Source organism: Bos javanicus, chromosome 7 (assembly GCF_032452875.1).
Source record: "Bos javanicus breed banteng chromosome 7, ARS-OSU_banteng_1.0, whole genome shotgun sequence".
Lineage (NCBI taxonomy): Eukaryota > Metazoa > Chordata > Mammalia > Artiodactyla > Bovidae > Bos > Bos javanicus.
The window spans coordinates 8,727,495-8,740,008 of NC_083874.1; the positions used below are offsets into that span (position 1 = coordinate 8,727,495).

General features: G+C 40.5%; 1 protein-coding gene across 1 annotated transcript; it reads left to right on the top strand.

Annotated features, from left to right (window-relative positions):
- The first annotated feature begins 10,437 nt into the window (after positions 1 to 10,437).
- LOC133251946 (olfactory receptor-like protein OLF4) lies at positions 10,438 to 11,507 on the top strand. Its single transcript, XM_061424718.1, has one exon. The coding sequence runs from the start codon at positions 10,438 to 10,440 to the stop codon at positions 11,383 to 11,385; it is 948 nt and encodes a 315-aa protein (XP_061280702.1). The 3' UTR covers positions 11,386 to 11,507.
- Positions 11,508 to 12,514: the final 1,007 nt, after the last annotated feature.

Here is a 12,514-nt window from a genome sequence, read left to right on the forward strand (position 1 = left end):
CCTGACATAAAGGGGATGGTGGTAGACACTTTTTTTTTTTTTTTGGCTCGCTTGTTCAGTCGCGCTGTGGGGAGGGAGGGATGCTGCAAACAAATAACACTGGCATTTGCTCGCAGTGCCTCAGCCACACTGGGTCTGCCCCCACTCGCGGCACATGAGCCTCCCTGCCCACACTGCTCAGGCTCTAGGTTGCTCCGCCGGGAACCACCTGTGGCTGGCCCTGGGCTGCTTGAACCTCCCAGGTCCAAGCCGCTCAGGTTCAGGCACTCAGGTAGTCCTCAGAGGTGCAGACTCGGTTGGGCCTGCGTTTTGTGCCCTTCCCAGGTCCAAGCAGCTAAGGTGATGAGGTGTTTGGCGAACATGATTGCTGTAACTTATCGCCTCTCTGCCGCTCGGTTATCTAGGTGTACAACCGGCGCACCTTCTCAGGCGGATGTTGACTGTCCAAACCCCCAAGAAGTTTTAGTTAGCAAAGAAGCCTGCTTACAGTTTTGTAGATAATGTTTCTCTGGGGCTGGAATTGCCCCCTTCCGGCTCTGGCTGCCTGTCACCAGAGGGGGATGGTCTGTAGCCGGCTATCTCTGTTCAGTCCTTTGTTCTGTGCATGGGCCTGGCGGTGTCTTAGGTTAGGGTTGGCTTTTCGCGTGGTAGATATTCCATAGTCTGGTTTGCTACCCCAAATTATTTCACTCAGTTAACGCTTGGGGTATTCAGGCCAGATCCTTACTCTAAGCGATGCAGCCCACGCCGCACCTCACTGCCCAACCCCCGCTTGCTAGTGGCGTGTGCAGGCATCGGCGCCACTTCTCCACTGGGGGAGTTACCGTAGGGCTCATAATCTGCAGGTTTTAATTGCTTATTTATTTTTCCTCCCTGTTATGTTGCCCTCTGTGCTTCCAAGGCTCGGCACAGATTCGGCAGTGAGAAGGTTTCCTGGTGTTTGGAAACTTCTCTCTTTTTAAGACTCCCTTCCCGGGACTGAGCTCCGTCCCTCCCTCTTTTGTCTCTTTTTTTGTCTTATATATTTTTTCCTACCTCCTTTCGAAGACATGGGTTGCTTTTCGGGATGCCTGATGTCCTGTACCAGCATTCAGGAGTTGTTTTGTGGAATTTACTCGGCGTTTAAATGTTCTTTTGATGAATTTGTGGGGAAGAAAGTGTTCTCCCTGTCATACTCCTCTGCCATCTTAGCTCCTCCTCTGGGAGATGCTGTAATTCACAGGATGCTTTTGCAACTAAATTCATAAATTGCAAGGAACAAGCATTTTCCTTAGGTCCTTTGAAGTGGCCATTGTCTTGCCAGACACATATTTGTCTTGATATCATACTAGATACTTCTCTCCCTTTCTTGAGCTCTCTGTTCAATTATCACCTTGTTTGCTGGCTTTACCTGAACACTCAGTACATGAAAATACCTCCTACTACTCTATTTTATATCTAGCTTTGTTTTCTTCATACCAACTGTAATCACTTGACATATTATATAATATTTTATTTGCACATCATCTTTCACCATCACTGGATTGTGAAAACTTCCTTTTTTTTTAGCAGCATATACTTGTTACCTATATTTGTTTAGAGGGACTTCCCGGGTGGCACAGTGCTAAAGAACCTGCCTGGCAATGCAGAAGAGGCAGGTTAGATCCCTGGGTTGAGAAGATCACCTGGAGAAGGAAATGGCAACCCACTCCAGTATTCTTGCCTGGGAAATCCCTTGGACAGAGGAGCCTGGCCTATAGTCTGGGGGTGGGGGTGGGGGCAGTCTCAAAAGTGTCAGACATGGCTTAGTGATTAAACAGAAATATGTGTTTTGAACATGGTTGACACTCAATATATATTCTTCAAATGTATTAAAGTATTTCTCATTACAAGTGTAGAATGCATATTTCTTTGGGAATATGCTGAGAGTGGGGCAAAAATGCCTAAGTAGAGATGAAACAGAACTTTTCTAAACAAAAATATTTTATTGACAGCAAAATAAAAACTTTACTATTTCATCTATGAGAGTTATGCCAATTTGTATGAAAATTAATCATGTTATTTTCATTTTTCTTGGTAGTCACCTCTACCACATGGAACCAAGTAATAATACACAATTTTCTGAATTTTTTCTTCTGGGATTCTCAGACGATCCAGAATTGCAGCCCCTCATCTTTGGGCTTTTCCTCTCCATGTACTTGATTGCTGTGTTTGGAAACCTGCTCATTATTCTGGTCACTAACTCTGACTCCCATATCCACAAATCCATGTACTTCTTCCTCTCAAGCCTGTCCTTTGTAGACATCTGCTTCACTTCCACCACCATTCCAAAGATACTGCAGAATATTCAGACCCAGAGCAAAGTCATAATCCATGAAGGCTATATCATCCAGATGTATTTTTACATTCTCTTTGTGGAATTAGATGACATTATCCTGACAGTGATGGCCTATGGTTGTTATGTGATCATCTGCCACCCTTGCATTTCACGGTCATCATGAGCCCCTGTCTCTGTGGACTGCTGGTTCTGATATCCTGGGTGCTGATTGCCTTGTTTTCCTTGCTACACAGGTTAATGGTGTTCAATTGTCCTTCTGCACAGTCGTGCAAATCCCTTACTTTTTCTGTGAACTCAGTCAGGTGGTACCACTTGCCAGTTTTGACAACATTCTTAATAACATAGTGATGAGTTTTGCAGCTGTCCTGATGGGTGGTGGTCCTTTTGCTGGTATTCTTTACTCTTATTCTAAAATAGTTTGCTGCACATGTAAAATCTCATCAGCTCAGGGGACGAATAAAGTATTTTCTGTGTGTCCCACCTCTTGGTTGTCTCCCTATTTTATTTTACAGCCTTAGGAGTGTTCCTTAGATCTGCTGCTACTCACACCTCACATTCAAGTACAATCGCCTCGGTGATGTACACTGTGGTCACACCCATGTTGAAACCTTTCATTTACAGTCTGAGAAACCAAGATATAAAAGAGGCTCTAAAGAGATTATATTTGATGCCTCGGTTAAAAGGCCAATTATATTAGTGCTCTGGATTGTATAACTCAAAGAATTAGAATCAGAAGTTGTTCTTTGATCATAGTGAAATAAAATTTGCTCCTTGCACTTATTTCCTCGGATTTCCATTTTTCTTTTCTTCTTTGAATTCAGCATCTTTATACAATTTTAGGAACTCTCTTATTAAGCTTTATCCTTAGTCTTATATATAGACATTTAAAATTTTTTTCATACTCCACCATTTTCCTACCTTTGGATCAAAAATGTTTGGAAATTCCATTTTTTTGAAGGAGTATCATAAATTTATGAAGAATTTATTAGGAGTAAAGTTTTTTATTGAAGCATTTCGTCTGTTGTTGTTCAGTTGCCCAGTCATGTCGAACCCTTTGTGACCCCATGGATTGCAGCACGCCAGGCCTGCCTGTTCCTCACCATCTCCCAGAGCTTGCCGAAGTTCATGTTCATTGCCCTGGTGATGCCGTTCAGCCATCTCATCCTCTGATGCCCTCTTCTCCTTCTGCCCTCAATCTTTTCCAGCAGCAGACTTTTCCAATGAGTCATCTGTTTGCGTCAGGTGACCAAAATACTGGAACTTCAGCTTCAGCATCAGTCTTTCCAGTGAATATTCAGGGTTGATGTCCCTTAAGACTGACTGGTTTTATCTCCTTGCTGGGAGATCAGAGTTAGTGACCAGAGTTAGACAGACCAAGGGACTATCAGGAGTCTTCTCCAGCAGCACAGTTTGAAGGCATCAATTATTCCACACTCTGCCTTCTCTATGGCCTGGCTTTCACAACCATATGTGACCACTGGGAACACCATAGCCTTGACTATAAGCACCTTTGTTGGCAGAGTAATGTCTCTGCTTTTCAACACACTGTCTAGGTTTGCCATCGATTTCCTGCCAAGAAGCAATCATCTTCTGAATCCGTGGCTGCAGTCACCGTCCACAGTGATTTTGGAGATTAAGAAGAGGAATCTGTCACTGCTTCCACCTTTTCCCCTTCTACTTGTCATGTGGCTGGGTGTCATGATGTTAGTTTTTTCTAATATGTGGTTTTAAGCTGGCTCTTTAGGAGAGCATTTAATCTACTGGCTGCTTTAAAGAGGATTTTGGTAGGTATTACTTATTGCCCATTTGTTAACTTGTTTTCTGATTGTATAGTTCTTTGTTTTTCTTTTTTCTTTGTGTTTCTTCTCTTATGATTTGATGATTTTATTTAGTGATATGCTTGTGTTACTTTCTCTTTAGTTTTTGCTTATCTAGTGTAGATTTTTGATGTATGGTAAACAAAGTGTCTTCATAGGATGATCTATGTTTAAAAACAAGTTGCCTTTTAAGTTTGTTTACATACCAATAGCACTACATTTTAACTTCCTGCTCTAATTTTGTGTCTTTGAAGCCATATTTGACCCCTCCCTATTTATCCTTTCATTCTTAAAATAGCTATATTTGATTTTAGAATTTTTTTGTCTATTAACTTTTCATAATAGCTTAAGTGATTTGATCCTCAGCCTTTCTACATGTTTGCCTTCACTAGCAGGATTTTCTCTTTCTTATAGTTTCTTACCACTTGTTATGCCTTTTCCTTTCCTTCTTAGAGAAGGTACTATATAATTCCCATGTAGAGTAGGTTTAGAATTGATAAATTCTATTAGTCTTTGCTTGTCTGAAAAGTTCTTTATCTCTCCTTCAATTCTAAATGATAATCTTGCTGGGTAAAATGCCCTAGTTTGAAGGTTTTTCCCTCGCAGCACTTTAAACATAGCATGCCTCTCTGTTCTATCATGCAAAGTTTCTGGGAAAAAAAAAAGAAATCAACTGATAAACTTCTATGTTTTCATCTTGTATGACACTGTTTTACTTCTGCTGCCTTTAGAAACGCATATCTTTAACTTCGTGGTTTAAGTTGCTGCATCTTGGTGTAGGTCTTGTTGCTGTCATTTTGGGGAGATGCTTTTTGCTTCTGGTAACTGAATTTGCTTTTTTATTCAGGTTTGGAAAGTTTTCAGCCACAAGTTTATCAAATACATTTTGAGTGCCTTCTCTTTTTATCATTTCCTTCCTGGACACTCCAATTATGCCAGTGTTGATGTTCTTAATATAATCAAACATCCCTCAAGCTATTCTCATTTTTCATTTGTTTTTTTCTTTTCTGACTGAGTCATCTCTATGATTCTATATTTCAGTTAACATGCATTCTTCTGTATCACCTGCTATACTATTAATTACTTCTAATTGTTGTTCATTTCATTTATTGTAGTGTTCAGTTCTAACTAGTTTTTATTTTATAATTCCCTGTTAAAATTAGCACTGTGCTCATAAGTCTTTTAACAGAATTAAATATTTTTTTAAATATAAATTGATTTATTTTAATTGGAGGTTAATTTATTTACAATATTGCATTGGTTTTGCCATACAACAATATGAATTAAATATTTTATGGTCTTCCACTTATTAATAAAATGCACAGGGTGAATACTGAAAGTAAAACTTCTTTTGGAAGAGTCCATGAATCATTTTAGCTTGAGAAAATGGAGTTTTATATCATCTTTACTCATGCATTGAATTCCAAATCTTTTACACTGTTTCTCTTTCATTAGCTGTTTTTTAAGGCATGATCTGTTGCTCTTTCAGTTGGGATAAATTTCTCTGTCTTTTCCTTTTCTCTATCTTTGCCTGTCTATCTGAAATTGTGTGCCACAGTTAACTCTTGCAGTCTTGAAGTGGTGTCTTTCTGTTGAAACAGTCATATATGTGTGCCCATTGGCTTTGTTGGAAGAGCTGGATCTGATGTTATCACAATTCAAACATTTATTTAGGGTGTACTGGTTGCAATCATCTGGATGGGAGGTATGGAGGGTTTAGGGCTTAAGCCAGGTATGAGATATGGCTTCCTGTAGCTTAGTGGCCATTACTGGCCTAATGGAGGGGAGGCAGGTCACAAGTTGCTAGAGCAGAAGCCCTGAGGGTCACATATGAGCTGACATTGTTCCCCCTAAGTGTGTGCTTCCCCACTCCTGTACCAGCACTGTTGACCCAGAGGGGAGCAGTGCTGGATCAAGAAGTGCTAGTGTGTGGCACTCTAGATAGGGTGGGTCAAGGACCCTGTTGGCCTGGGCAGGGCTTGAGATGCACACTGCGTCTGATGTGCTGCCTGTGTAAGCACCATCAATGGGTGACCATCCCCTGCTCAGAAGCATCTTTGTGTCTGGAACTCTTTTGTCCCTACAGGAGGGCTGCTGTATTTGCCATGGTATGGGGCTGCAAAACAAGGGACTTGAGACATGCATGGACTTCTGGCATGGATAAGGGTGTGGGCTGTAGCATCAAGCTGTCATTAGTGATTGGTGTTGCTTCTGATGTGAACCCCATGTAAGCACCAGTGATATGTGCTGTGGCCCTGGTTAAACACTGCTTCATATCTGAGCCTCTGCTGTGACTCACAGCCAGGTGACCAAGTATCCACTAACCTTAGCCTGGGGCAAACACACACACATACACAAGCACACTATATAACTATATCTATATATCTATATCTATATCTATATCTATTATATATTGCATTGCAGGCAGATTTTTTACTGCCTGATCCACCTGTTGCATCTGCCTGCAATGCAGGGCATTTGGGTTTGATCCCTGGGTTGGGAAGATCCTGGGGGAATGGAATGGCAACCCACACCAGTATTCTTGATTAGGAAATCCTATGGACAGAGGAGCCCGGTGGGCTACAGCCATGGGGTCACAAAGACTCAGATGTGACTGAGCACAGCACAGACACACATATAATACACTAAGATAGTTTATGGTGCATATCAACATATAAATATCTCTCTTGCAAGTACACAGATTTGGTAATGAGGGATTAAAGGATAGCTCTTGACTTCTGATATAACTTGGAAATTTCTAATTGGCTTGGAGAAACAATTGTACCTCCATGAAGTATATTAACCATGGTTTTATTATAAACTAGCAAAGGCAATGGCACCCCACTCCAGTACTCTTGCCTGCAAAATCCCATGGGTGGAGGAGCCTGGTAGGCTGCAGTCCATTGTGTTGCTGAGGGTCAGACACGACTGAGCAAATTCACTTTCACTTTTCACTTTCATGCATTGGAGAAGGCAATGGCAACCCACTCCAGTGTTCTTGCCTGGAGAATCCCAGGGATGGGGGAGCCTGGTGGGCTGCCGTCTCTGGGGTTGCCCAGAGTTGGACACGACTGAAGTGACTTAGCAGTAGCAGTAGCAAAGTTATCCCCATTTTTGAAGATGAAAATAGTAAATTTTAGATATTTCAGTGGTTCTGTCCCTGCCACAAATCAAAGCATTAAAGATCAGAGGGACCTAATCAAGACAAATCCTCAGTGTTACAGTTTAAGAAAATTTTTTACTCAGAGACGTGATGACATGCTGGGAATCTTAGGGCTTTGGAAGCAAGAGAATTAAAGGGGAAAGAGTGATAAAAAATGAATTCACCTAACTTATAATATAGTGTCTTAGGAACAGTGAATCAGACAGAAAAAAATCCATTCTGTCCAGAAGTGTCCCCAAGGGAAATCATGTAGTTAGAGGTTGGAGTAACCAAAGGAAACATGCCTAATGAGCTAACACAGGAAGCTGTAAATATCTCCTCTGCTGCAGTCCCTTAGCCTGTGCCACTTTGGTTGGGGAGGACCTGGTTCTTGTTTTTGAAGTTCTACATCTGTCTGGGAGCCAGTGCTTGATTTTATCACTTCCTGTTTTCATATTTGGGGACAAAATTCTGTCTGCATCAGTAATCATTTAGGGAGGAATTTTGACTTCTACAGGGAAGAAGTGATAAAATCTGTAGGCAGGTGAGTCTGAGAGCTCCACAGACACTGCAGGGCAGCATTAGAGAGGATGGAAACCAGGAGTGTGTAGTTGAGGTCACCTGAGGACCAATCTTTCATAGCCCAGAGGCCACAGGTCATTTTAGTTGTTTTCTGGTTTTCCTAATATTAATGTACTTATGTATGGTCTAAAATGAAAGTGAACCTTACACTTGAAAATATAAGCATCAAGGTTGACAATTAAATGGTAATAGTGGAAACTCAGAAGGAATGATGATGGTTTAGTTGCTAAGTTACTCCAACTTTTGTGACCCCATAGACTGTAGCCCACCTGGATCCTCTGTCAGTGGGATTTCCCAGGCAAGAATGCTGGAGTGGGTTGTCATTGTTTTCTTCAGGGGATCTTTCTGAACCAGGGATGTAACCTATGTCTCCTGTATTGACAAGCAGATTTTTTACTTTCTGAGCCACCAGGGAAATCCAGTTAGAAGGAATAGGAGGTATAAAATACTTCCAGTAAAAGTAGAAATTAAGTATGCTGCTGCTGCTAAGTCACTTTAGTCGTGTCTGACTCTGTGCGACCCCATAGATGGCAGCCCACCAGGCTCCCCCGTCCCTGGGATTCTCCAGGCAAGAACACTGGAGTGGGTTGCCATTTCCTTCACCAATGCATGAAAGTGAAAAGTGAACGTGAAGTCGCTCAGTCGTGTCCAACTCTTAGCGACCCCATGGACTGCAGCCCACCAGGCTCCTCCATCCATGGGATTTTCCAGGCAAGAGTACTGGAGTGGGGTGCCATTACCTTCTCCAAGAAAGTAAGTGTAAGGATCTTATTTATGAACAGGAGGAAACAAATAGGGAAAGTCCATTAGAAAGGAAGTCTTCTACTGTTTCATATGCCTCATATAATACATATCTAACTTCTGTTGTATTTTTTGTATTTCTGATATTTAATTGGTAGTTCATATTCCAATTGTTTCTTTTCATCTTGGGATATTCAAACTGTAAGATGTTCCGTGTCATAACTGTATCATTATTTACATCCTTGAACAAAAGGTATTTTTGTTCATTTCTTTTTCTTTTTCTGTGCATCAAAGAGATGTCACTGGAGGTGGAATGTTGATGAAGCAAGGAAAATTTTCTTTATTGCATTGTCTCAGGGGTCATTTGAGTATATTGGATATTATTTTCCCTTAATGTCTGTATGCCCATTTCATTTCTCTCTCTTTCTTTCACTCTCGTACTTTTCATTCTTTTCTAAATACCAAGCAGAAATTGGCTATACCAAAAGTGAACCCCAATTTATTGTTCCATGAGAAGTTTACAAACTGGGAATTTCAGGGAAAAATTATATATTTTTTTGGAGAATATATAATTCTGACTAGATGAGCTGTAAGCATTCATGACATAAAGAGAGTGAATCTGGGTGACCAATGCATAGTAGTGACACAACCGAGAAGAACATGGTATATTTGTCTGTGTGTGTGTGTGTGCATGCGTGTGCATGCACACTTGTGCCTTGAAATGGAGAACAGGTCTTAAAGCAGAGGCACCTGGATTCATATGCTAAATGACTTATATACACATGTCAAAATTAAGTCAACAGATGGAACTTAGAAGGGAATCTTTTTTAATTCACAGGATGGTTTTATAGCTAAACTGATAATGTGCAAGGAAACACATGGAGGGAGGGATTTTCTGTGGACTGAAGGTTCAGCTGTAGAAGGAGGCCATCTTGTTCCTCAGCATCCCTGACACCATCTCTAATCATTCCCCCTCCTGCTTATCCCTCTGCCCCACTGGCTTCCTTGTTTGCACTTGAACATGTGGAACAAGCAGCTTCCTCAGGTCCTTAGCACTGGCATCTCCCTCTTCCAGGCACAACTTCTGACATCACACCAGCTCCTTGTCTCTCCTTCTTTAGGAATCTGTTAAAACATCACCTAGTTTGCTGGACTTTCCTGAACATTCAGAACAAAATAACAGCTCCCACCACTCTCTTTTATACCTGGTTTTGTTTTCTTCATAGCATCTGTCACATCTAACATATTCTATAGTATTTTATTTGAATATACTCATTCAGTGTTCTTGGATTGCAAGAGGTTTATTTTTCAGCACTTTCTACTGGGTCAGCACAAAATATGTATTTCTCAAGTGAGTGAAGGAATATCACCTTTAAATTCTAGAATATATGACCTCTTAGCAAATGTGATGAGAATGGGGCAAAAATTCCTAATCAGAAATGAAATGAAGCATACCCTCAAAGGGGCTTCTACAATGACTCAGATGTTTAGAATTCACCTGCAATGGAATAGCCCTTCAAGAGACTCGGATTCAATCCCTGGTTTGGGAGGATCACCTGGAGGAGGGGATGGCAACCCACTCCAGAACTCTTTCCTAGGAAATTCCATGGACAGTGGAGGCTGGCATGCTATGGTCCTTGGACTTGGAGAGAGTTGGACATGACTGAAGACGTTAAACATATACACATACACTCAAAGAGAACTTATCTGTAAATAAAATACTAATATCAAATTCTTGAGATAGAAATTGAAATTGTGGTCTTTCATCTATGTGAATTATAACAGTATGAGCTAAAATTGTCATTATTTTCCTTTTTCCTGGTAGTCACCTCCACCCCATGGAAGCAAATAACAATACACAAATTTCAGGATTTCTTCTTCTGGGACTTTCAAAGGAGCCCAAACTACAGCCCTTCATATTCGGGCTTTTCCTCTCCATGTACCTGGTCACTGTGTTTGGAAACCTGCTGATCATCCTGGCCGTCAGCTCAGACCATCACCTGCACACCCCCATGTACTTCTTCCTCTCCAACCTGTCCTTTGTGGACATCTGCTTCACCTCCACCACCATCCCAAAGATGCTGTGGAACATCCAGACCAAGAGTAAAGTAATCACGTATGAAGGCTGTATCACCCAGATGTGTTTTTATATTCTCTTTGCAGGATTAGATGACATTCTCCTGACTGTGATGGCCTATGATCGGTACATGGCCATCTGCCACCCCCTACACTACAGGGTCATCATGAGTTCCCAGCTCTGTGGATCGCTGGTTCTAATATCTTGGTTTATAAGTGTCCTGTATTCCTTGCTACACAGTTTAATGGTGTTGCGATTGTCCTTCCGCCCCACTGTGAAAATCCCCCAATTTTTCTGTGAACTCAATCAGATGGTACAACTTGCCAGTTCTGATAACTTTCTTAATAACATAGTGATGTATTTTGCAGCTGTACTGATGGGTGTTGGTCCTTTTTCTGGTATCCTTTACTCTTACTCTAAAATAGTTTCCTGCATATGTAAGATTTCATCAGCTCAAGGGAAATATAAAGCATTTTCTACCTGTGTGTCCCACCTCTCGGTTGTCTTCCTATTTTATTTTACAGTCTTAGGAGTGTACTTTAGCTCTGCTGGTACCCACAGCTCACATCCAAGTACAATTGCCTCGGTGATGTACACTGTGGTCACACCCATGCTGAATCCCTTCATCTACAGTCTGAGGAACAAAGATATAAAGGGGGCTCTGAAGAGTTTATATTTGATGCCAAGTATAAAAGACCTATTATACTAGTGCCCTGGATTGCATAACTCAAAGCCTCTGAACCTGAAATTGTGATTCTTTTATTATTGTGAAGTAAAATTCACTCCTTGTAGGTATTACTTGGGATTTCCAATTTTCTTTTTGTCTTTGGGTTCAGCGTCTTTATATAATTTAGGCACTTTCTTTATTAAGCTTTATTCTCAGTCTTATATACCGAGTTTTTATTTTTTCCTACTCCACAATTTACATGCCTTTGGGTAAAAAAAATGTTTGGAAATTTCATTTCTTTTTTTTTTTTTAATTGTTTCAAAATCTTATTTTATTTGGAAATGACTTAGCTATTCAATAGACTTCCAACACTTTCTTTGGTGGGGTATCATAGATTTATGAAGACTTTATTAAGAATAATGTCTCTTTATTAGAGAATTTAGTCTACTGATACACAAAGAGATTATCCATAGGTGCTACTTATTGCCAGTGTGTTACTTGTTTTTGGTTTTTTAGTTCTTGTTCTTTTCTTCTGTGTGTTTCTTAAGATTTGATGATTTTATTTATCAAAGTGGTGTGCTTTGAGAAAGCTCCAGGAGATGATGAAGGACAGGGAAGCTTGGTGTGCTGCAGTCCATTCGAAACAAGTTGAATACAACTAAGTGACTGAAAAACAAAGTAATATGCTTGTGTTTCTTTCTCTCTAGTTTTTGTTTATCTAGTTAAGTTTCTATGGTATATGGTAAACAGTGGGTTTTTGTATGATGACCTACAACTTTATTTACTTTTTAAAACAGGCTGTCTTTTAAGTTCCTGCACTTTCAGATAGCACTGCATTTTCCCTCCCTGACCTACATTTGTGTGTTTGTTGTTATATTTAAGGCCTCCATATTTATCCCTTTAATTCTTATTTGTGGATATAATTGACTTTAGAAAATCTTTTTGCTTATTAGGTTTTCATTCTAGCTTAAGTGATTTGATCTTCCGCTTTTCTGCACATGTGCCTTTACTAGTGGGATTTTTGTCTTTCATATAGTTTCTTGCCACTTGTTATGCCTTTTTTTTCCTTCTTAGAGAAGATTCTACATCATTCCTTGTAGAGCAGGCTTAGAATTGATAAATTATCTTAGTCTTTGCTTGTCTGAAAAGTTCTTATCTCTCCTTCAATTCT